Source organism: Heteronotia binoei, unplaced genomic scaffold (genome assembly GCF_032191835.1).
Source record: "Heteronotia binoei isolate CCM8104 ecotype False Entrance Well unplaced genomic scaffold, APGP_CSIRO_Hbin_v1 ptg001531l, whole genome shotgun sequence".
NCBI classification, from domain to species: Eukaryota; Metazoa; Chordata; class Lepidosauria; order Squamata; family Gekkonidae; genus Heteronotia; species Heteronotia binoei.
In genome coordinates, this window is record NW_026800305.1 from 66,488 (window position 1) to 90,593 (window position 24,106).

General features: G+C 50.0%; 1 protein-coding gene across 2 annotated transcripts in view; it reads left to right on the plus strand.

Moving 5' to 3' along the window:
- The window catches only part of FAM168A (family with sequence similarity 168 member A), a 64,149-nt gene that overhangs the window by 33,077 nt on the left and 6,966 nt on the right, over nt 1-24,106 (plus strand). For both annotated transcript variants that reach the window (XM_060263972.1, XM_060263971.1), the window contains one exon: nt 18,535-18,677. In XM_060263972.1, coding sequence (XP_060119955.1) covers nt 18,535-18,677 — 143 coding nt within the window. The remainder of the gene's footprint in view (nt 1-18,534; nt 18,678-24,106) is intronic.

Genomic DNA, 24,106 nt, shown 5'->3' on the forward strand with positions numbered 1-24,106 from the left:
ACTTTGGGGGTGGAGCCAGGAGACATTGGGGGTGGAGCCAGGAGACATTGGGGGCAGAGCCAGGAACAAGGGTGTGACAAGCATAATTGAACTCCAAGGGAGTTCTGGCCATTACATTTAAAGGGACAGCACATCTTTTTAAATGTCTTCCTTCCATAGGAAATAAAGAAGGATAGGGGCACCTTCTTTTGGGGCTCATAGAATTGGACTCCCGGTCCAATCATTTTGAAACTTGGGGGTACTTTGGGGAGAGGCACTAGATACTATACTGAAAATTTGGTGCCTCTACCTCAAAAAACAGCTCCCCCAGAACCCCCGAAACCTCCAGATCAATTCTCCATTATACCCTACATAAGAACATAAGAGAAGCCATTTGGATCAGGCCAACGGCCCATCAAGTCCAACACTCTGTGTCACATAAGAACATAAGAGAAGCCATGTTGGATTAGGCCAATGGCCCATCCAGTCCAACACTCTGTGTCACATAAGAACATAAGAGAAGCCCTGTTGGATCAGGCCAGTGGCCCCTCCAGTCCAACACAGGGTCACATAAGGACATAAGAGAAGCCATGTTGGAACAGGCCAATGGCACATCCAGTCCAACACTCTGTGTCACATAAGAACATAAGAGAAGCCATGTTGGATCAGGCCAACGGCCCATCCAGTCCAACACTCTGTGTCACATAAGAACATAAGAGAAGCCCTGTTGGATCAGGCCAGTGGCCCCTCCAGTCCAACACAGGGTCACATAAGGACATAAGAGAAGCCATGTTGGAACAGGCCAATGGCCCATCCAGTCCAACACTCTGTGTCACATAAGAACATAAGAGAAGCCATGTTGGATCAGGCCAACGGCCCATCAAGTCCAACACTCTGTGTCACATAAGAACATAAGAGAAGCCATGTTGGATCAGGCCAACGGCCCATCAAGTCCAACACTCTGTGTCACACAGTGGCAAAAAATTTTATATACACACATACACTGTGGCTAATAGCCACTGATGGACCTGTGCTCCATATTTTTATCTAAACCCCTCTTGAAGGTGGCTATACTTGTGGCCGCCACCACCTCGATCTCCACATAGGGAATAATGAAGTGCCCAGCAGACATTTCCTTCTCTCCCCCCCCCCCACCTCATTTCTGGCGACTCTGAAGCGAGGGATTGGCCTCTCTACTCACGAGTTGCTGCCAGCTTCTTCAAAGTAACACAAACACCCCATCCCAAGAGGAAGCCTTTCAATCGGAGACTGAAGCCTCCGGAGGTGGAAAGGCACATGGTCCTCTGGGGGCGGGGCTTCCCCCCTGCCGGCCAGCTGACTGGGGGCAGGAAGGAGCCTGGGAAAGCGGAAGAACCCCGCTGGGACCTGGGGATTGGCAAGTCTAATTCTGGGTTATGAGATGGCAGGAGTACGAAGGCAGCCGGGTGTAGTGGTTAAGAGCGGCTGACTCTAATCTGGAGAACTGAGTTTATTTTCCCACTTCTCCGCATGCACCCACCTCACAGGCAGTGTTCCCTCTAAGCTGCAGAGTCTTGTGAGCAACAATTCTCCTTGGTGAGCTGCTGGCATTAAAATTGTGAGCTCCTGCATAAATTACTGTGCTCTGGGGCCATCCTTCCTGAATGAAGACAAAAACGTATAAGCCGGAGGCTAAAAATCTGTGGGCTAGCTCACGCTAACTCAGAGGGAACACTGCTCCCAGGGTGTCTGTTGTGGGGAGAGGAAGGCGATTGCAAGTCGCTATGAGATTCCTTTGGGTAGTGAAGTCACGCAAGAAACGCCGGCGTCTGTAGAGCGCTCTACAGACGCTTTTCTTCTGCTGGGACATTTGGACAGGGTCCCGTCAAACTCCGCGTGAACGGCAGAAGATAGAGTTTTGCTCTCATGTATGCAAATGAGCTCTTGTGTGGACTATTCTCAGTTATTGACAAATGTGTATATGGGAACTGTACGCAGTCCCGTGGCGCAGAGTGGTAAAGCTGCAGTACTGCAGTCCCAAGTCACGACCTGAGTATGATCCCGGTGGAAGCTGGGTTTAGGTAGCTGGCTCAAGGTTGACTCAGCCTTTCATCCTTTCGAGGTCGGTAAAACGAGTCCCCAGCTTGCTGGAGGGAAAGTGGAGATGACTGGGGAAGGGAATGGCAAACCACCCCGTAAAAAGTCTGCCATGAAAACGTCACGATGGCCTGTATAGCATAGTTGTTTTGTATTGTTTTTGGTTGGTTGTTTAGTATTTTTGTATTGTTAACAATTGTCAATAAAATTATAAAATGGCAGGGGGAAAAAAAGTCATAAGAACCATAAAATGCAATTTGATTGCATGGGAACAAAATTTGGCAACTTTATGCATGGTCTCTGTATTTATATCAGTTTCAGTAGCATTTGTGATGGTATACAGAGTACTCAGGCATTTAAGAAAAGATAAAATACCAGCTTGGAAATATTCAAAAAACAGTCAGTTCAGGACCCCTTCTTTACATAATCCTCACGAATTCTCCTAGCTGCCTCCATACATTTGGCACAATTAATTGTGAATTGGGGGTTAAAATCTGATAGCAGCGTATTTCTGATTTTGAAATCAGAAAACCCGAGACATCCCTCCAACAAAGAATAGATGTACCTGGCTCGTATGCCAGGGTATAGGCCACACCCAAACAAAACGTGGTCAATCATTTCAACTTTATCTGCACCTCAAGGACAAACCCGCTCAGCCATAGGCACCTTTCTAAAGCGGCCCTCAACGACTGCTGAAGGAAAGATATTATAGCGGGCCATAGAAAAGGCCCTTCTGTGGGATGGTATTGTTAGAGTTGATAGATAGGGGGCTGGAGCTAACACATATCTCCTTTGAAGGGGAGCTAGATAATCCGGAACCTTGGCAATACCATTCTGTCTCTCAATGTCTTGTAGTCTCTGTTTGACTATGGCCCTGGCTTGATCCAGTCATGATGCGACGTCATCCCAGAGTCGGAAATGACTGGTGCTTGCACAGGGGACTACCTTTACCTTTTCATATGTGAACTGTATTCTGGTGTGTTTTTTCGAGCCTGCATTGAGTGGATTTAAACTGTCTTTGTGCAGTGAGATTACGTCTTTGTGAAGGACGTTTTTACTCTAGTGACAAGCAATTTATTGACCCTTTTCATGAATACGCAACGCATTTTGCAGTAGTTGGCCGTGAGCTTTTGCTTTTGTTTGAATTGGGTTTTTTAAAATCAATAAAACATTAATTTTTTGTATTTTCTCAGGTGCTTTACAGTATTCTTAATTAGAGTTTTCAATATATTCGAAAAAAAGAAAACCCAACGCTCTATAAAAGTGTTTTTGCATGGTGGAACGTCTTGTTGGATAATCTGAGAAGCTAATTTATCACTCACTAGTACATCCCAAATTTTCAGAAGCCATTGTGACTGAGTAGGTTTAGAAGGGCTTTTCCATTTTGAAGCTATCAATAATCTGGCAGCCATTATGAGTAAATAGGCCAGATGCCTTTTTTCCTGAGCAGACTTAAAATTGGAACAGTCATTTAGTAGAACAAACTCTGGGTTCTTTGGAATAGTAACTTTAAGTATATCATCAATAACACATCGTCCCAAAACGGTCGGATTGCCAGGCAATTCCACCGGCAATGGTTTGAATTGTTGTTGAGGACAGGCGAGAGGAGATACTTCTTTACTCAACAAAGAATTAAATTGTGGAATTCACAGCCAGTGGAGCAGGCCCGGCACTAGGGTTAACATAAGAACATAAGAGAAGCCATGTTGGATCAGGCCAATGGCCCCTCCAGTCCAACACTCTGTGTCACATAAGAGAAGCCCTGTTGGATCAGGCCAATGGCCCATTCAGTCCAACACTCTGTGTCACATAAGAACATAAGAGAAGCCATGTTGGATCAGGCCAATGGCCCATCCAGTCCAACACTCTGTGTCACATAAGAACATAAGAGAAGCCCTGTTGGATCAGGCCAGTGGCCCCTCCAGTCCAACACTCTGTCACATAAGAACATAAGAGAAGCCCTGTTGGATCAGGCCAGTGGCCCCTCCAGTCCAACACTCTGTGTCACAAAGTGGCCAAAAAAACCCCAAGTGCCATCAGGAGGTCCACCAGTGGGGCTAGAAGCCCTTCCACTTTGCCCCCCACCCCCAAGTACCAAGAATACAGAGCATCACTGCCCCAGACAGTTCCAACAATATGCGGTGGCTAATAGCCACTGATGGACCTCTGCTCCATACGTTGATCCAATCCCCTCCTGAAGCTGTCTAAGCTTGTAGCCACCGCCACCTCCTGTGGCAGTGAATTCCACACGTTAATCACCCTTTGGGTGAAGAAGTACTTCCTTTTTTCTGCTCTAATCCGACTGCTCAGCAATTTCATCGAATGCCCACGAGTTCTTGTATTGTGAGAAAGGGAGAAAAGGACTTCTTTCTCTACTTTCTCCATCCCATGCATTATCTTGTAAACCTCTATCATGTCATCCCGCAGTCGACGTTTCTCCAAGCTAAAGAGCGCCAAGCATTTTAACCTTTCTTCATGGAGAAAGTGTACCAAACTTTTAATCATTCTAGTTGCCCCTTTCTGGACATTTTCCAATGCAATATTGTGACGCCATCGCACCGGTGACATAGGGGGAGGTTCCCCCACAGGCCCACTGTGGGCCAGTGGGTTGGGAACCTCCAGGACGGGAGAACCCCGGCCCAACCTGGGGGCTTGGTAGCCCTAGGTCCTGTTGCAGTGGGTGGGTGAAAGTGCACTGCCCGTTTCCACAGGCCAGAGAACTCCCCACACACCAGGGGAGGGGAGAAAGTCTTACTCTCTAGTGCCCAGGCCGCTCCATTGACATCATTAAGCCCAGGAGGGAATTGCTCTTTCCGGATACACAGAAAAGGAAAGCAGCCACCTTGCCTTCAAAGGGTAAACTGTGGTAAGCACACAAAAGCAAAGTAAATGGCAAGGTCACCTTGTGGACAGAAATTGGCCTTCCTCTCCTACAGAGGATGTAAGGGATGAAGGGTCTCTTCAGGATGCGGTGAAGCTCTCCCTAAGAGTGACCAATGAGAGCTGATGTGACATTAGGGAGAGAGAGTTGGAAAAGCGGTGAAGAGAGTAATTGGGAGTTGGCAGCTAAGGAGTTGAGAAGTGAAAAGAAGAGGTCAGATTGAGTGAAGGTGAGGTGAAGATCAGCACAAAACTCGCTGACTAAAAAGAGTCGATCTGTAACACAAGATCCAGGATGCCAGAATAGGAAAACTGTTTAAAAGTTCAAGGGAAAGACCTTACTTTCTTCAGCCGTATGTTCATACTATAAATAAAAGTGAACTCCTTGTTTTATTTAACCCTGTTGGCTTTATGTCTCAGGAAAAGAAGCACACACACAAGTTAATCTCTCTCTCTCTCAGGATATGAGTAAATGGTAACAGAGTGTGACCAGAGCAGTAAAACAAAGTTTTGAGTCCCAAGTTTAAGAACAATGAAGTCTAATTTTGGGCATAAGCTTTCATGTGTATGCGCACTTCAGATACCTTGAAGCAAGACTTCCTCAAGCTTTACTATAGGTGTGCAGGGGGTTAGTTAGAGTCCCTCTCACTTTTTCACGCCATTGGGGTGAAATGTTCTGTGCTCAGCCCTCTCCTGCTTCAAAGGGAGCTGGAAAGAGCTTTCTGGCTCTCCCTGAAGCAGGAGAGAGCCGGGCACATTGCAGGCTGTGCCACACCTGGATGACAGCGGGCGTGGTCAGAGCAGGGCTCTGAGCGCGCTTGCTGCCAGGCCCCCGTCTGACTTCGCAAAGGTTCGGGCAGCCTCGGCGAGGTCGGGAGCACAGCAGACACGGATGGTGTGTGAGGAGAGGGGGCATCTCCTGGCGTCCCTAGGCCAGGTGGTGTCCCAGGCTGCCGCCTACTTTGCCAACTCCGATGCACCAGCCCTGACGTAGGCTGGACAGATTTGTGGAGGATGGGTTCATAAGAAAATAAGAGAAGCCATCTTGGATCAGGCCAGTGGCCCATCCAGTCCAACGCTCTGTGTCACATAAGAACATCAGAGAAGCCATGTTGGATCAGGCCAATGGCCCCTCCAGTCCAACACTCTGTGTCACATAAGAACATAAGAGAAGCCATGTTGGATCAGGCCAATGGCCCATCCAGTCCAACACTCTGTGTCACATAAGAACATCAGAGAAGCCATGTTGGATCAGGGCAATGGCCCCTCCAGTCCAACACTCTGTGTCACATAAGAACATCAGAGAAGCCATGTTGGATCAGGGCAATGGCGCATCCAGTCCAACACTCTGTGTCACATAAGAACATAAGAGAAGCCATGTTGGATCAGGCCAGTGGCCCATCCAGTCCAACACTCTGTGTCACATAAGAACATAAGAGAGGACATGTTGGATCAGGGCAATGGCCCATCCAGTCCAACACTCTGTGTCACATAAGAACATAAGAGAAGCCATGTTGGATCAGGCCAGTGGCCCATCCAGTCCAACACTCTGTGTCACATAAGAACATAAGAGAGGACATGTTGGATCAGGCCAATGGCCCATCCAGTCCAACACTCTGTGTCATGTAAGAGTTGCCTTGACAGATGACCTCCAGCGGCATCTGGATCGAGGCGGTGCGGCGGTGCTGATGCTGCTAGACCTGTCGGCCGCGTTTGACACGGTCGACCATCGGCTACTGACCCGCCCCCTCGCCGATGTTGGGGTTAGGGGGTTGTCCTTACAATGGCTCTCTTCCTTCCTCGAGGATCGGGGACAAAGGGTGGCAATCGGGGGTGAGCTCTCCCAGAGATGCACACTACATTGTGGGCTGCCTCAGGGAGCAGTTCTCTCACCGATGCTATTTAATATCTATATGTGCCCCCTTGCCCAGATCGCCAGGAGGTATGGGCTCGGGTGTCACCAGTATGCTGATGACACCCAGCTCTATCTGCTAATGGATGGCCGGCCCGGCTGCGTCCCAGAGAACCTGGACCTGGCACTGCAGGCTGTGGCAACTTGGTTAAGGCTGAGTGGGCTGAAACTGAATCCAGCGAAGACAGAGGTCCTTTGCTTGGGTCGGGGCGCTCGGGGGGGGGGGGGAATATCTCTCCCGGTTTTTGACGGGGTGCTATTGAAAGCGGCGTGCCGAGTCAGGAGCCTGGGAGTTCTACTGGAGCGGCGTGCCGAGTCAGGAGCCTGGGAGTTCTACTGAAGCCTTCATTATCAATGGAGGCCCAGATAGCAGCCACTGCCAAGTCAGCCTTTTTTCATCTGAGGCGGGCAAGGCAGCTGGCTCCCTTCCTAGAGCGTCGGGACCTGGCAACAGTGATCCATTACTGTAATGCCATCTACATGGGGCTGCCTCTGTGCCGAACCCGGAAGCTGCAGCTGGTGCAGAACGCAGCTGCCAGACTGTTGTTGGGGCTCCCAAAGTGGGAGCACATACAGCCGGGGCTGCGTGAACTGCACTGGCTGCCAGTTATATACCGGATTCGTTACAAAGTGCTGGTTATCACCTTTAAAGCCCTATATGGCCGAGGACCTGCCTATCTTAGGGACGGTCTCTCCCCGTATGAACCCCAGAGAGCACTGAGGTCAGCAGGGAAGAACCTGCTGACTATTCCCGGGCCAAAAGAGGTAAAGCTACAGAGTAAGAACATAAGAGAAGCCCTGTTGGATCAGGCCAATGGACCATCCAGTCCAACACTCTGTGTCACATAAGAACATAAGAGAAGCCCTGTTGGATCAGGCCAGTGGCCCATTCAGTCCAACACTCTGTGTCACATAAGAACATAAGAGAAGCCATGTTGGATCAGCCCAATGGCCCATCCAGTTCAACACTCTGTGTCACAGTTCAACACTCTGTGTCACAGAAGAACATAAGAGAAGCCCTGTTGGATCAGGCCAGTGGCCCATCCAGTCCAACACCTTGTGTTACATAAGAACATAAGAGAAGCCCTGTTGGATCAGGCCAAATTATATATATATATATATATATATATATATATATATATATATATATATATATGCTCCGTATTTTTATCTAACCCCCTCTTGAAGGTAGCTATGCTTGTGGCCGCCACCACCTCCCGTGGCAGTGAATTCCACATGTTAATCACCCTTTTATCCATTTTAACATGTCTGCTCAGCAATTTCATTGAATGCCCACGAGTTCTTGTATTGTGAGAAAGGGAGAAAAGTACTTCTTTCTCTACTTTCTCCATCCCATGCATTATCTTGTAAACCTCTATCATGTCACCCCGCAGTCAACGTTTCTCCAAGCTAAAGAGTCCCAAGCGTTTCAACCTTTCTTCATAGGGAAAGTGTTCCAGCCCTTTAATCATTCTAGTTGCCCTTTTCTGGACTTTCTTTAATGCTATAATATCCTTTTTGAGGTGCGGCGACCAGAACTGCACACAGTACTCCAAATGAGACCGCACCGTCCAACACTCTGTGTCACATAAGAACATAAGAGAAGCCATGTTGGGTCAGGCCAGTGGCCCATCCAGTCCAACACTCTGTGTCACACAGTGGCCAAAAAAACCAGGTGCCATCGGTGGAGCCAGGACATTAGAAGCCCTCCCACTGTTGCCCCTCCCAAGCACCAAGAATATAGAGCATCACTGCCCCAGACAGAGAGTTCCAACTATACCCTGTGGCTAATAGCCACCTCTGCTCCACATGTTTATCCAATCCCCTCTAGAAGCTGTCTATGCTTGCATCCACCACCACCTCCCGTGGCAGTGAATTCCACATGTTAATCACCCTTTGGGTGAAGAAGGACCTCCTTTTATCCATTCTAACCTGATTGCTCAGCAATTTCATAGAGTGTCCATGAGCTGTCAGAAAGGGAGAAAAGTCCTTCTTTCTCTGTCTTCTCTATCCCACACCTAATCTTGTAAACTTTGATCATGTCACCCCTCAGTTTACGTTTCGCCAAGCGTTTTAACCTTTCCTCATAGGGAAAGCGTTCCGACCCTTGAATCCTTCTAGTTGCCCATTTCTGGACTATTTCCAATGCTATAATATTTTTTTTTGAGGTGTTGTCACAACTCAGGGGGGTCTTCCCAAGTGCTGCCACCACTCTGGGTTCAGGGTTCCCCTCGAGAAGGCCCAGACTCCCCTCCCAAGCCCTTCAGCCCTCTTGTAGCTTAGACCAAATAATAGGCGTGAGGACCAGGCAGAGTGAACAACAAAAGGTTGTATTTTAAGAGGGAAGTTCAGTGCAATATAAACAAACAAGGGGCACTGAAGAGTAAAGGGGAGAAGGGAAAATAAACAAATGCCCTAACGTGTCTCTCTATACAGTCCCTACTGTCTCAGTCAGACCTGGGCCTACTCACCCTTCCTCTAAGGGCGAGGGTCTCTTCCTTGCAGCAGCCTTCCTCAGCTATGCCTCTGTCTGACTGAGAGAGACGCGTTAGGGCATTTGTTTATTTGAAAATCTGTTTCAGTGTATCTGAGGAAGTGTGTATCTACACATGCAAAGTTTCTCAATTTTTGCTTACACCCAAAATTGAACTTTGTTGGTCTTGGAGGTGTCCCTGGACTCAAGCTTCGTTCTCACATTTGTTTGTTAACTTTTGTGTTTGTATTCTGATTTGCTGCCGTTCGCGGGTCTTTCCGACTGGCTTTAATCCAATCTCAGCTATAATTATCACCTAGTTACTTATGCATCTTGACTAACTAACCGCCAACCAGTTACCGTGGAGAGACCTTCCCCTGACGTTGTCTCCTAGCCCTGGGCTTCAGAGTATCTGAAGTAATGTGCATGCACATGAAAGCTTTTCCCCAAAATTAGACTTCATTGGTCTTAAACTTGGGACTCAAAACTTTGTTTTACTGCTCTGGTCACACTCTGTTACCATTTACTCATATCCTATGTGTGAGAGAGAGAGAGAGAGAGAGAGAGAAATTAACTTGTGTGTGTGTTTCTTTCCCTGAGACACAAAGCCAACAGGGTTAAATAAAACAAGGAGTTCACTTTCATTTATGGTATGAACATAAGGCTGAAGAAAGTAAGGTCTTTCCCTTGAACTTTTAAACAGTTTTCCTATTTTGGCATCCTGAATCTTGTGTTACAGATCGACTCTTTTTAGTCAGCGAGTTTTGTGCTGATCTTCACCTCACCTTCACTCAATCTGACCTCTTCTTTTCACCTCTCAACTCCCTAGCTGCCAACTCCCAATTACTCTCTTCACTGCTTTTCCAACTCTCTCTCTCCCTAATGCCACATCAGCTCTCATTGGTCACTCTTGGGGAGAGCTTCACCGCATCCCGAAGAGACCTTTCATCCCTTACATCCTCTGTAGGAGAGGAAGGCCAGTTTCTGTCCACAAGGTGACCTTGCCATTTACTTTGCTTTCGTGTGCTTACCACAGTTTACCCTTCGAAGGCAAGGTGGCCGCTTTCCTTTTCTGTGTATCTGCAAAGAGCAATTCCCTCCTGGGTTTAATAGGAGCCGAACGGATTCAGGCTTGTGTCAATAACGCAAATGGACCTACCGCTAGCCAAGGTGGGGGGGAGGGATAAAGCGATCTGAACGATTTCTGTTAAAAAAAGGTGACCTTTGGCGATGGGTGGCCCCCATGGGTCGTTTTGTAGAAAAATAGATGGTGGAGCTCATTAGCATAACTCATCAGCATATGCTGCCTCCAGCCAAAAGCAACCCAATGCTAGAAAGGAGAGCCGCAGGCGAGCGAGGCCTGCTTGGACTGGCTAGAGATCCAGTCAGCCCAAGCAGGCCTCGCTCGCCTGGGGCTCTCCTAGGCCGACCCGCTCCCCAGTCAAAAGGCCAGCAAGCCGCCCATCACCCAAAATCACATAAGGGGTGGATAAAGGGTGGTGTGGGCTTCTCCAAGGGTTAATGAGGACTGCTGGGGGCATGGTAAAGCTGCTGGTGGCTGGCTGGCAGCCCGCTCTCCTCATCCAAGGAGAGCCAGTTTGATGTAGTGGTGAAGTGTGCAGACTCTTATCTGGGAGAACTGGGTTTGATTCCCCACTCTTCCACTTGCACCTGCTGGAATGGCCTTGGGTCAGCCAGAGCTCTCTTATCTGGGAGAACCGGGTTTGATTCCCCACTTCTCCACTTGCAGCTGCTGGAACGGCCTTGGGTCAGCCAGAGCTCTCTCATCTGGGAAAACCGGGTTTGATTCCCCACTCCTCCACTTGCAGCTGCTGGAACGGCCTTGGGTCTGCCAGAGTTCTCTTATCGGAGAGAACCGAGTTTGATTCCCTACTCCTCCACTTGCACCTGCTGGAATGGCCTTGGGGCAGCCAGAGCTCTCTTATCTGGGAGAACCGGGTTTGATTCCCCACTTCTCCACTTGCAGCTGCTGGAACGGCCTTGGGTCAGCCAGAGCTCTCTCATCTGGGAAAACCGGGTTTGATTCCCCACTCCTCCACTTGCAGCTGCTGGAACGGCCTTGGGTCTGCCAGAGCTCTCTTATCTGGGAGAACAGGGTTTGATTCCCCACTCCTCCACTTGCAGCTGCTGGAATGGCCTTGAGTCAGCCAGAGCTCTCTTATCTGGGAGAACAGGGTTTGATTCCCCACTCCTCCACTTGCAGCTGCTGGAATGGCCTTGAGTCAGCCAGAGCTCTCTTATCTGGGAGAACTGGGTTTGATTCCCCCACTTCTCCACTTGCAGCTGCTGGAATGGCCTTGGGTCAGCCAGAGCTCTCTTATCTGGGAGAACCGGGTTTGATTCCCCACTCCTCCACTTGCACCTGCTGGAATGGGCTTGGGTCATCCAGAGCTCTCTTATTTGGGAGAACCGGGTTTGATTCCCCACTCCTCCACTTGCAGCTGCCGGAATGGCCTTGGGTCAGCCGTAGCTCTCTTATCTGGGAGAACCAGGTTTGATTCCCCACTCTTTCACTTGCACCTGCTGGAATGGCCTTGGGTCAGCCAGAGCTCTCGCAGTGGTTGTCCTTGAAAGGGCAGCTTCTGTCAGAGCTTTCTCAGCCCCACCCACCTCACTGGGTGTCTGTTGTGCGGGAGGAAGGTAAAGGAGACTGTGAGCCACTCTGAGGCTCTGATTAAGAGAGAAGGGCGGGGTATAAATCTACGGTCTTCTTCTTCAGGTGGGTTTGTAAGGAGCAGATGGTTCTTCAGGTATGCTGGTCCAAAACCATAGTGGGCTTTGAAGAGTAACATCAGCACTTGAGTAGCTCAAGCCAAGCTTGGCTACAACCGTTGGATCTTTAGCGGGTGCTTTAAGATGGGGGCGGGAAGTGAGAAGGAATCTCCCAGTTTGGTGTAGTGGTTAAGCGTGCGGACTCTTGTCTGGGAGAACCGGGTTTGATTCCCCACTCCTCCACTTGCACCTGCTGGAAAGGCCTTGGGTCACCCAGAGCTCTCTTATTTGGGAGAACTGGGTTTGATTCCCTACTCCTCCACTTGCACCTGCTGGAATGGCCTTGGGGCAGCCAGAGCTCTCTTATCTGGGAGAACCGGGTTTGATTCCCCACTCCTCCATTTGCACCTGCTGGAATGGCCTTGGGTCAGCCAGAGCTCTCTTATCTGGGAGAACCGGGTTTGATTCTCCACTCCTGCACTTGCACCTGCTGGACTGGCCTTGGGTCAGCCATAGCTCTCTTATCTGGGAGAACCGGGTTTGATTCCCCACTACTCCACTTTCAGCTACTGGAATGGCCTTGGGTCAGCCAGAGCTCTCTTATCTGGGAGAACCGGGTTTGATTCCCCACTCCTCCACTTGCAGCTGCTGGAATGGCCTTGGGTCAGCCAGAGCTCTCTTATCTGGGAGAACCGGGTTTGATTCCCCACTCCCCCACTTGCAGCTGCTGGAATGGCCTTGGGTCAGCCAGAGCTCTCTTATCTGGGAGAACTGGGTTTGATTCCCCACTCCTCCACTTGCAACTGCTGGAATGGCCTTGGGTCAGCCATAGCTCTCTTATCTGGGAGAACCGGGTCTGATTCCCCACTCCTCCACTTGCATCTGCTGGAATGGCCTTGGGTCAGCCATAGCTCTCTTATCTGGGAAAACCAGGTCTGATTTCCCACTCCTCCATTTTCAGTTGCTGGAATGGCCTTGGGTCAGCCATAGCTCTGGCAGAGGTTGTCCTTGAAAGGGCAGCTGCTGTGAGGCCCTCTCAGCCCCACAAGCCTCACAGGGTGTCTGTTGTGTGGAGGGGAAGGGAAAGACTTTCGACATGCAATTTTAAACAATCTGATTCGCTGTATCATCTTCTTCTTTACTGCTCCCAATATGGTAGCATACGCCTTAGGTTTCAGACCCAATTCTGCTCAATATGACGAGTTGCTCAGATTTCTTGCTGTCTTGCTGAGCAGACAGGTTAAAACGGATAAAAGGAAGTACTTCTTCACCCAAAGGGTGATTAACATGTGGAATTCACTGCCACAGGAGGTGGTGGCGTCCACAAGCATAGCCACCTTCAAGAAGGGGTTAGATAAAAATATGGAGCAGAGGTCCATCAGTGGCTATTAGCCACAGTGTGTGTGTGTGTGTATATATATATATATATATATATATATATATATATTTGGCCGCTGTGTGACACAGAATGTTGGACTGGATGGGCCATTGGCCTGATCTAACATGGCTTCTCTTATGTTCTTATGTTCTTATGTTCGTAAAGGTATGCCGTCTTCCGAATGGTTTCTGAAATAACTGAAAAGGTTGCTTTATTCTTGAGTCTGGTAATCAAGGATCGATTATCCAATTTATAGCTGCATATGACTGGTTTGTTTTGAGATTTCTGTATCTCTGTTTTGCTTTATTTAAAATCTGATATCCGGGAAAGGTGATCGTAAGCCACTCTGAGATTCGAGCCTGGGTCTCCCGGATCCTAGTTCCATAGCTGACTGGGAGATTCGAACCTGGGTCCTAGTTCCGCAGATGACTGGGAGATTCGAACCTGGGTCTCCTGGGTCCTAGTTCCACAGCTGACTGGGAGATTCGAACCTGGGTCTCCCAGATCCTAGTTCCGCAGATGACTGGGAGATTCGAACCTGGGCCTCCCAGGTCCTATTCGAACTCTCACCTCTGCACCGCACTGGGTCTTCCTATCCACACTCCTCAACACCCCTCCCCCTTTTTATTGTAGTTTAGCCTGGAGAGGAGGTGGCTGAGAGGTGATAGAAGAAGATGATGAAGAAGAAGATATTGGATTTATATCCCGCCCGCCACTCCGAAGAGTCTCAGAGCGGCTCACAATCTCCTTTATCTTCCTCCCCCACAACAGACACCCTGTGAGGTAGATGAAGATATAGGATTTATATCCCGCCCTCCACTCCAAAGAGTCTCAGAGCGGCTCACAATCTCCTTTACCTTCCTCCCCACCAACAGACACCCTGTGAGGTAGATGAAGATATAGGATTTATATCCTGCCCTCCACTCCAAAGAGTCTCAGAGCAGCTCACAATCTCCTTTCCCTTCCTCCCCCACAACAGACACCCTGTGAGGTAGATGAAGATATTGGATTTTTATCCCGCCCTCCACTCCAAAGAGTCTCAGAGCGGCTCACAATCTCCTTTATCTTCCTCCCCCACAACAGACACCCTGTGAGGTAGATGAAGATATAGGATTTATATCCCGCCCTCCACTCCAAAGAGTCTCAGAGCGGCTCACAATCTCCTTTCCCTTCCTCCCCCTCAACAGACACCCTGTGAGGTAGATGAAGACATTGGATTTATATTCCGCCCTCCACTCCGAAGAGTCTCAGAGTGGCTCACAATCTCCTTTACCTTCCTCCCCCACAACAGACACCCTGTGAGGTGGGTGGGGCTGGAGAGGGCTCTCACAGCAGCTGCCCTTTCAAGGACAACCTCTGCCAGAGCTATGACTGACCCAAGACCATTCCAGCAGGTCCAAGTGGAGGAGTGGGGAATCAAACCCGGTTCTCCCAGATAAGAGTCCACACACTTAACCACTACACCAAACTGGCTCTGATAGGATCGCCATCTTCAAGTACATGAAGGGCTGTCATCTAGAGGATGGTGTGGAATTGTTTTCTGTGGCCCCAGAAGTTGGACCAGAAGAAACGAGTTAAAATTAAATCAAAAGAATTTCTGGCTCAATATGAGGAAGAACTTCCTGACCTTTAGAGCAGTTCCTCAGTGGAACAGGCTTCTTCGGGAGGTGGTGGGTTCTCCTTCCTTGGAGGTTTTTAAACAGAGGCTCGATGGCCATCTGACAGCAATGAAGATCCTGTGAATTTGGGTACGGATACTGTATGCGCAGCTATGGAAGCAAGATAAAACACCAGAAAAATGGGACTGGATTTTAAAACGTTATGTCTTGGAGTGAAATGGGCAAACTTACAAGAATTGTAAAAGACTGTGGTTTGGAGAAGTTTAAAATGGAGTGGGAGAAATTTCAAATATACGTTGAATAACATTGGAAAGTAAAGGGACATTTAGTGATGTTTGAAAATAATTCAAGCTTTGTGGAATGGTGGACTATAGTAATAATTATAAAGAAATGGAATTGTCTTTTTTTTCTTTTTTTGGTTTTTGTTTTTATTGGACTATTAGTATCTTTTTTGATAAGGTTAAGAGGATAGAGTATAAGGGCGGGGGGGTTTCTGAAAGATATTACCTTGTATTTTTAGCAATTTAAATAAAAACCGGCAGGGATCAAAATAAGGGGGATGGAAGGAGTGAAAAGTGATATATTGGTATTATTTTTGCTTTAGTGCTTTTTTTTAGTGCTTTTCTATAAATATTGTTACAATACATTGCAATAATAAAATTGGTTTGTCAAAAAAAAAATTGGGGTAGGTATTTGTGGGTTTCCTGCATTGTGCAGGGGGTTGGACTTGATGACCCTGGAGGTCCCTTCCAACTCTATGATTCTAGGAGGCGGCTGAGAGGTGATATGATCACCATCTTCCAAGTCCTTGAAGGGCTGTCACATAGAGGATGGGGTGGAATTCTTTTCTGTGGCCCCAGAAGGTAGGACCAGAACCAATGGATTGAAATTAAATCAAGAGTCTCCGGCTCAGCATTAGGAAGAACTTCCTGACCGTTAGAGTGATTCCTCAGTGGAGCAGGCTTCCTTGGGAGGTGGTGGGCTCTCCTTCCTTGGAGGTTTTTAAACAGAGGCTAGGTGGCCATCTGACAGCGATGAAGATCCCGTGAATTTAGGGGGAGGTGTTTGTGAGTTTCCTTCATGGTGCAGGGGGTTGGACTCGATGACCCTGGAGGTCCCTTCCAACTCTATGATTCTATGATTCTATTGCGTTCTGCTTGCCGCTCCAATTCTGATCTGTGTCGGGGAACTGTGAGTACAGAACCACATTTTAACATCTACTCCTGGTTGGTCCGGAATAGAACTAACAAGGGCTCTTGTATACGTGCCCCCATTTCTTCTGTGCAAAGGCGCAAAGCTGTCCTTTCAAGCGAGGCCAGAGTGACATTTTTGCAGGCAGCCAAAGGACAAGCGGAAACCTCCGGGGTCCGTGGCTCAGCAGACGTGCTTCCTAGTCTGTCGCTCGTCTTTATGCCTTGTGCGAATATACAGCGTACAACGCAGGATTTGTATCCATAGCAAGCCAGCTTGGACATGACGCTTGGACAAAGTCAGCTCTTTATGTTTTCTCGGACCACAAGTAGTAGTAGAAGAAGAAGTTATTAGATTTATATCCCACCCTATACTCTGAACCTCAGAGTCTCAGAGCGGTCACAATCTCCTCTACCTCTCCCCCCACAACAGACACCCTGTGAGGTGGGTGGGGTTGAGAGAGCTTTTTACAGTAGCTGCCCTTTCAAGGACAACTCCTACAAGAGCTCTTGGGGTCAGCCATTCCATCAGGTGCAAGTGGAGGAGAGAGAGAGACAGAGAGAGTGAGAGACGGAGAGACAAAGACAGGGAGACGGAGAGAGAGACAGAGAGAGAGAGTGAGAGACGGGGAGAGAGAGACAGAGAGAGAGGCGGAGAGAGTGAGAGACGAAGAGAGAGAGAGACAGAGAGTGAGAGATGGAGAGAGAGAGAGATTGAGAGATGGAGAGAGAGAGAGAGACAGAGAGGGAGAGAGAGAGACGGAGAGAGTGAGAGACGGAGAGAGAGATGGAGAGAGACGGAGAGAGAGATGGAGAGAGACGGAGAGAGAGAGAGAGAGACGAGGAGAGACAGAGAGAGACGGAGAGACAGAGAGAGAGAGAGGGAGAGAGAGAGTGAGACGAGGAGAGAGACAGAGAGAGAGAGACGGAGAGACAGAGAGAGACGGAGAGGAGAGAGACTGAGAGAGAGATGGAGAGACAGAGAGAGAGACGGAGAGACAGAGAGAGAGACGGAGAGAGAGACGGAGTGGGAGAGAGACAGAGAGGAACAGAGAAGCAGGCTGCCCCCTGGAAGTCAGGAGGCAGTACCACCACAACCCCTCCCCCCTGCATCGTGAGCAGTGTTCCCTCTAAACCAAAAGTTCCCTTTGGGTCTTTTAGAGACCAAAAAGGAACAAAAAAGATTCCTGGGGTATCAAGCCCTGTTCTCCCAGATAAGCGAACTCACAGGTTTTTAGCTCGCGGCTCATGCATTTTTGTCTTAGCTCCAGAAAAACGGCCCCAGGGCAACCTAAACGGCTGCAGCAGCCAAAGGGCTCGCTCACAGCTTTAACGCCAGCCGCTCACAAAGAGGCATTCTTGCCGGCAAGACTCCACAGCTTAGAGGGAGGGTTGACCGTGAGCAGACTCCTCTCCCTTCCAGGGGCCTTCCAAGATCAGGGTTGGGCACGAGAGCGGCGGGGTGGTTGATTGGCTCAGGTACAAGGCAGGAGGCGGGACATCCTGGAGCCAGTCTGGGTCCATTTCGGAGGGGCTTTCTCTTGCTCCCAGGCAGCGCTGTCACAGAGCATGGGGTTTCTTTTCCGAAATTCTCTTCTAAGAAATTTGGCCAAGGAGTCCTCTAATGCACGAACTCCTATCTGGAAGAACTGGGGGTTTGATCCTCCACTCCCCCATTCCAGCTGCTGAAATGGCCTCAGGTCAGCCAGAGCTCTGGCAGAGCTGTCCTTGAAAGAGCAGCTTCTGTCAGAGCTCTCTCAGCCCCATCCAGCACCGGCTTTAGGGTGCATGGCACCCCAGGCAGGCTCCCTGGAACGGGAAGTGAGGGGGGGGGACCAAAGCCTTCTCCCGTGTGCGCTTCAAAGGATCAATTCGGCACACCCCCTCCTCCCAGCGCCCTAAGTGACCACCTAGCTTGCCTCGTGGGTGAACTGCTCCTGGCCCCACCCACCTTACGGGGTGTCTGTTGTGGGGGAGGAAGGGAAAGGAGATTGTAAGTTGCTCTGCGACTCTGAGATTCAGAGTGAAGGGTGGGGTATAAATCCAATAGAATCATTGTCGTCTTCTAAAAGGTAATGAAAAGGACGCTACCCACTAGGAACTGCTGTTGCTGCCGCTCATTCGGTGCGTCTCGCGCAGGGAGGCTTAGCTCTGGATCGTGCCCAGGGTCTGAATATTTGCAGGATTCACATTGTCGCTTGGAATCGGACTGGTGAAGATGCAGTTGGGGGTGGTTGCGTGGCTCTCCCTAATGTGTGTGTGTGTGTTTTTTTTGCTTCTTGTCTTCTCCGCAGGGTACACCGCCGGAACGCCCTACAAGGTCCCGCCCACCCAGAGCAACAGCGCGCCACCTCCTTATTCGCCGTCTCCAAACCCCTACCAAACCGCGATGTACCCCATCCGAAGTGCCTACCCGCAGCAGAACCTGTATGCCCAGGTGTGCATCCACATCGGAGGAGGGAGAGGGGGGATTGTGGTTCATTGGCGGAGCATCTGCTTGGCAGGCGGAAGGGTTGCGGGTTCCAGTCCCGACACTGGGGAAAGAAAGAGGGGGGGGGGCAAAACCTTTTTTTAAAAAAATAAACTAGGATCCTGAAAGGTTAGATGGGTAAGAACATAAGAGAAGCAATGTTGGATCAGGCCAATGGCCCCTCCAGTCAACACTCCGTGTCACATAAGAACATAAGAGAAGCCCTGTTGGATCAGGCCAGTGGCCCATCCAGTCCAACACTCTGTGTCACATAAGAACAGAAGAGAAGCCCTGTTGGATCAGGCCAATGGCCTTCCAGTCCAACACTCTGTGTCACCTAAGAACAGAAGAGAAGCCCTGTTGGATCAGGACAATGGCCCCTCCAGTCCAACACTCTGTGTCACATAAGAACATAAGAGAAGCCATGTTGGATCAGGGCAATCGCTCCTCCAGTCCAACACTCTGTGTCACATAAGAACATAAGAGAAGTCGTGTTGGATCAGGCCTATGGCCCATCCAGTCCAACACTCTGTGTCACATAAGAGAAGACACGTTGGATTATGCCAGTGGCCCATCCAGTCCAACAGTCTGTGTCACATAAGAACATAAGAGAAGCCATGTTGGATCAGGCCAATGGCCCATCCAGTCCAACACTCTGTGTCACATAAGAACATAAGAGAAGCCGTGTTGGATCAGGCCAATGGCCCATCCAGTCCTACACTCTGTGTCACATAAGAACATCAGAGCAGCCCTGTTGGATCAGGCCAATGGCCCATCCAGTCCTACACTCTGTGTCACACAGCGGCCAAATACACACACACACACACACACATACATATATATAAACACTGTGGCTAATAGCCACTGATGGACCTCTGCTCCATATTTTTATCCAATCCCCTCTTGAAGCTGGCTATGCTTGTAGCCGCCGCCTCCCGTGGCAGTGAATTCCACATGTTAATCACCCTTTGGGTGAAGAAGGACTTCCTTTTATCCGTTTTGACCTGACTGCTCAGCAATTTCATCGAATGCCCACGAGTTCTGGTATGGTGAGAAAGGGAGAAAAGTACTTCTTTCTCTACTTCTTTCTCCATCCCATGCATCATCTTGTAAAGCTGCAGTACTGCAGTCCTAAGCTCTGCTCGCGAACTGCATTCGATCATGGCGGAAGCTGGGTTCAGGTAGCCGGCTCGAGGTTGACTCAACCTTCCTTCCTTCCGAGGTCGGTCAAATGAGTCCCCGGCTTCCTGGGGGGAAAGTGGAGATGACTGGGGAAGGCAATGGCAAACCACACCATAAAAAAGTCTGCCCTGAAAACGTCATGATGCAACGTCACCCACAGAGTCAGAAGCGACTGGTACTTGCACAGGGGACTACCTTTACCTTTACTGATGCTATGGGTGGCCACGGTATTCAGTAACTGAGTCCCATTGGTCACTTAAGAGATCTTGAAAGCCATTTTGGTGTATTGGTTAAGAGCAGCAGAGTGTAATCTGGAGACCTGGGCTTCATTCCCCACGCCTCCTCCACATGCAGCCAACTGGGTGACCTTGGGTCAGTCACAGTTCTCTTGGAGCTGTTCTCTCAGAGCTCTCCCAGCCCCAGCTTCCTCAAGGTGTCGGTTGTGGGAAGAGGAAGGGAAGGAGATTGTAAGCCACTGTCCGACTCTTTCAGGGAATGAAGGGAGGAGTATAAATGCAATCCTCCTCCTCCAATAATAATAATTATTATTATTATTCCATGTAACATGCCTTGAGTCTCTGTGGTCAATCTGACTGTGTTAGGAGAGCAACAGAAAGAGAGAGAGAGTTGTCTTATGGGTTCCCACCCCCACCTCCCACCCCGGTCTCTCAGCAGTATCCTTGTGGGAGCCATGGAAGTTCTTGTGGTCCCATGCCTACCATCACCTCCAGACGGTGCTGCTAGGAAGAGCTGAGAGGAGGAACTCCAGAGGAACTGGTTGGCCTCTTTGTGAGGCAGGATGCTAAACTAGATGGACCCTCACTGGTTTGATCCAGCTCTTCGGTTGTTCTTATGAAGGCCTCAGCCTCTCTGCCCTGTTGTTGGCCCTCCAGAGGAACTGGTTGACCTCTCTGTGAGAAAGGAGGCTGGACTGGATGGACCCTCCCTGGTCTGACCCAGCAAGACTCTTCTGATGTTCTTCTCAGGGGAAGGCTTCGGCCTCTCTGCCCTGTTGTTGACCCTCCAGAGGAACTGGTTGGCCCCTGTGTGAGGCTGGACTAGATGGACCCTCACTGGTCTGATCCAGCAGGGCTCTTCTGAGGTTCTTCTCAGGGGAAGGCCTCGGCCTCTGTGCCCTGTTGTTGGCCCTCCAGAGGAACTGGCTGGCCCCTGAGTGAGACAGGAGGCTGGACTAGATGGACCCTCCCTGGTCTGACCCAGCAGGGCTCTTCTGAGGTTCTTCTCAGGGGAAGGCCTCGGCCTCTGTGCCCTGTTGTTGGCCCTCCAGAGGAACTGGCTGGCCCCTGAGTGAGACAGGAGGCTGGACTAGATGGACCCTCCCTGGTCTGACCCAGCAGGGCGCTTCTGAGGTTCTTCTCAGGGGAAGGCCTCGGCCTCTGTGCCCTGTTGTTAGCCCTCCAGAAGAACTGGTTGGCCCTGCATGAGACTGGTTGCTGGACGAGATGGGCTGCAAGGCTTTCCTTAAGTTCTTATGTTCTCATGCCACACTATATAGTTTTTTATAGCACCATTTGTTTAAATCTCTCTCGCCTTCATAATACATGCACAAAATTGTCCGAGGTCCTCGAGGAACTGGGGAGTAAGGTCATCATCAGTATGCGGTCGGCATCTCTCGCTCTCCTTTTCACCAAAGTCAAATAGCTCAGTGGCCATGAGGAACAGACACTTGGAGGTGGTTAAAACGTCCGACGAGAGTTAATAAATTGAAGCTCGGTCAACAGCACGTAGAAGAATCACGCCGCTCAGATTGTTAACGTTAACATTTTCAATGGTCTGGGACTGGAGTAATTAAGAGACTGCTTTCTCCCAAAGAAACCTCCAGGACAGTTGCTGCCATCTCCAGAGAGCACTGTGTCCCCCCCCCTTCTCAAAAATAGAGCGGCCGCAAGAAACGAGGTCTTTTCTGCTCCGGAATTGTGCCTCTTATAAACTCTCTCCCTAGACCATCAATTAAGACCAGGTGGAGCTGGGGTGCGGAACAGGGTGCCCACAGGCTGAGAAAGGTTGCAGACCCCTGAGGGAGAATTTTTGTTTTTTACTGGTGTGTTCCTTAGCTGACACATAGAGTCTGCAAGTCCAGCTTGTGAGATACCTGGAGAAGAATAAGGACATAAGAGAAGCCATGTTGGATCAGGCCAGTGGCCCATCCAGTCCAACACTGTGTCACACAATGGCCAAAAAACCCAGATGCCATCAGGAGGTCCACCAGTGGGGCCAGGACACGAGAAGCCCTCCCACTATTGGCCCCCGCAAGCACCAAGAGGACAGAGACTCACTGCCCCAGACAGAAGAACATAAGAGAAGCCATGTTGGGTCAGGCCAATGGCCCATCCTGTCCAACACTCTGTGTCACACAGTGGCCAAAAAACCCAAGTGCCATTAGGAGGTCAATCAGTGGGGCCAGGACACTGGAAGCTCTCCCACTGTGCCCCCTCCCAAGCACCAAGAATACAGAGCATCACTGCCCCAGACAGAGAGTTCCATCAATACCCTGTGGCTAAGAACCACTGATGGACCTCTGCTCCAGGTGCTTATCCAATCCCCTCTTGAAGCTGCCTATGCTTGCAGCCATCGCCACCTCCTGTGAATTCCATGTGTCAATCACCCTTGGGGTGAAGAAGGACTTCGTTTTATCCGTTCTAACCGTCGACCACTGGTCTGATCCAGCAAGGCGCTTATTTGATTCTTATCAGGGGAAGGCCTCATCCTCTGTGCCCTGTTGTTGGCCCTCCAGAGGAACTGGCTGGCCACTGTGTGAGACAGGAGGCAGGACTAGATGGATCCTCCCTGGTCTGACCCAGAAGGGCTCTTCTGATGTTCTTCTCAGGGGAAGGCCTCGGCCTCTCTGCCCTGTTCATTTGACCCTCCAGAGGAACTAGTTGGCCACTGCATGAGACAGGAGGCTGGATTAGATGGGCCGTCCCTGATCCAGCAGGACTCTTCTGATGTTCTTCTCAGGGGAAGGCCTCGGCCTCTCTGCCTTGTTGCTGGATCTCCATAGAAACTGGCTGGCCACTATATAAGACAGGAGGCTGGACTAGATGGACCCTCCCTGGTCTGACCCAGCAGGGCTCTTCTGATGTTCTTCTCAGGGGAAGGCCTCGGCCTCTCTGCCCTGTTGTTGTCCCTCCAGAGGAACTGGCTGGCCACTGTGTGAGTCAGGAGGCAGGACTAGATGGATCCTCCCTGGTCTGACCCAGAAGGACTCTTCTGATGTTCTTCTCAGGGGAAGGCCTCGGCCTCTCTGCCCTGTTCATTTGACCCTCCAGAGGAACTAGTTGGCCACTGCATGAGACAGGAGGCTGGATTAGATGGGCCGTCCCTGATCCAGCAGGACTCTTCTGATGTTCTTCTCAGGGGAAGGCCTCGGCCTCTCTGCCTTGTTGCTGGATCTCCACAGGAACTGGCTGGCCACTATATAAGACAGGAGGCTGGACTAGATGGACCCTCCCTGGTCTGACCCAGCAGGGCTCTTCTGATGTTCTTCTCAGGGGAAGGCCTCGGCCTCTCTGCCCTGTTGTTGGCCCTCCAGAGGAACTGGCTGGCCACTGTGTGAGTCAGGAGGCAGGACTAGATGGATCCTCCCTGGTCTGACCCAGAAGGGCTCTTCTGATGTTCTCTTCAGGGGAAGGCCTCGGCCTCTCTGCCCTGTTCATTTGACCCTCCAGAGGAACTAGTTGGCCACTGCATGAGACAGGAGGCTGGATTAGATGGGCCGTCCCTGATCCAGCAGGGCTCTTCTGATGTTCTTCTCAGGGGAAGGCCTCGGCCTCTCTGCCTTGTTGCTGGATCTCCACAGGAACTGGCTGGCCACTATATAAGACAGGAGGCTGGACTAGATGGACCCTCCCTGGTCTGATCCAGCAGGGCTGTTATGATGTTCCTATCAAGAGAAGGCCTCAGTGGGACTAGATGGAATCTTCCACCATCACAGATGAGGCAGGTGGAGATTAGGAGGGGCAGGGCCTTGTCAGTCGTGGCCCCCAATCTCTGGAATGGCCCTCCCTTCCTCCCTGGATGGCACCTCCATATATTGGCACTGAGGCACAAGGTGAAGACCTTTTTATTCGGTTGTGCTTTTGGTGAATTCCTCTGTCTATTATTTAACTATAATTTCGGGACGGGGGGAAGGAGTTTCTCTCTCTCTTATTTTCCGTGCAATGTCATTCATGAGTTTTTTAATCGATATCTCG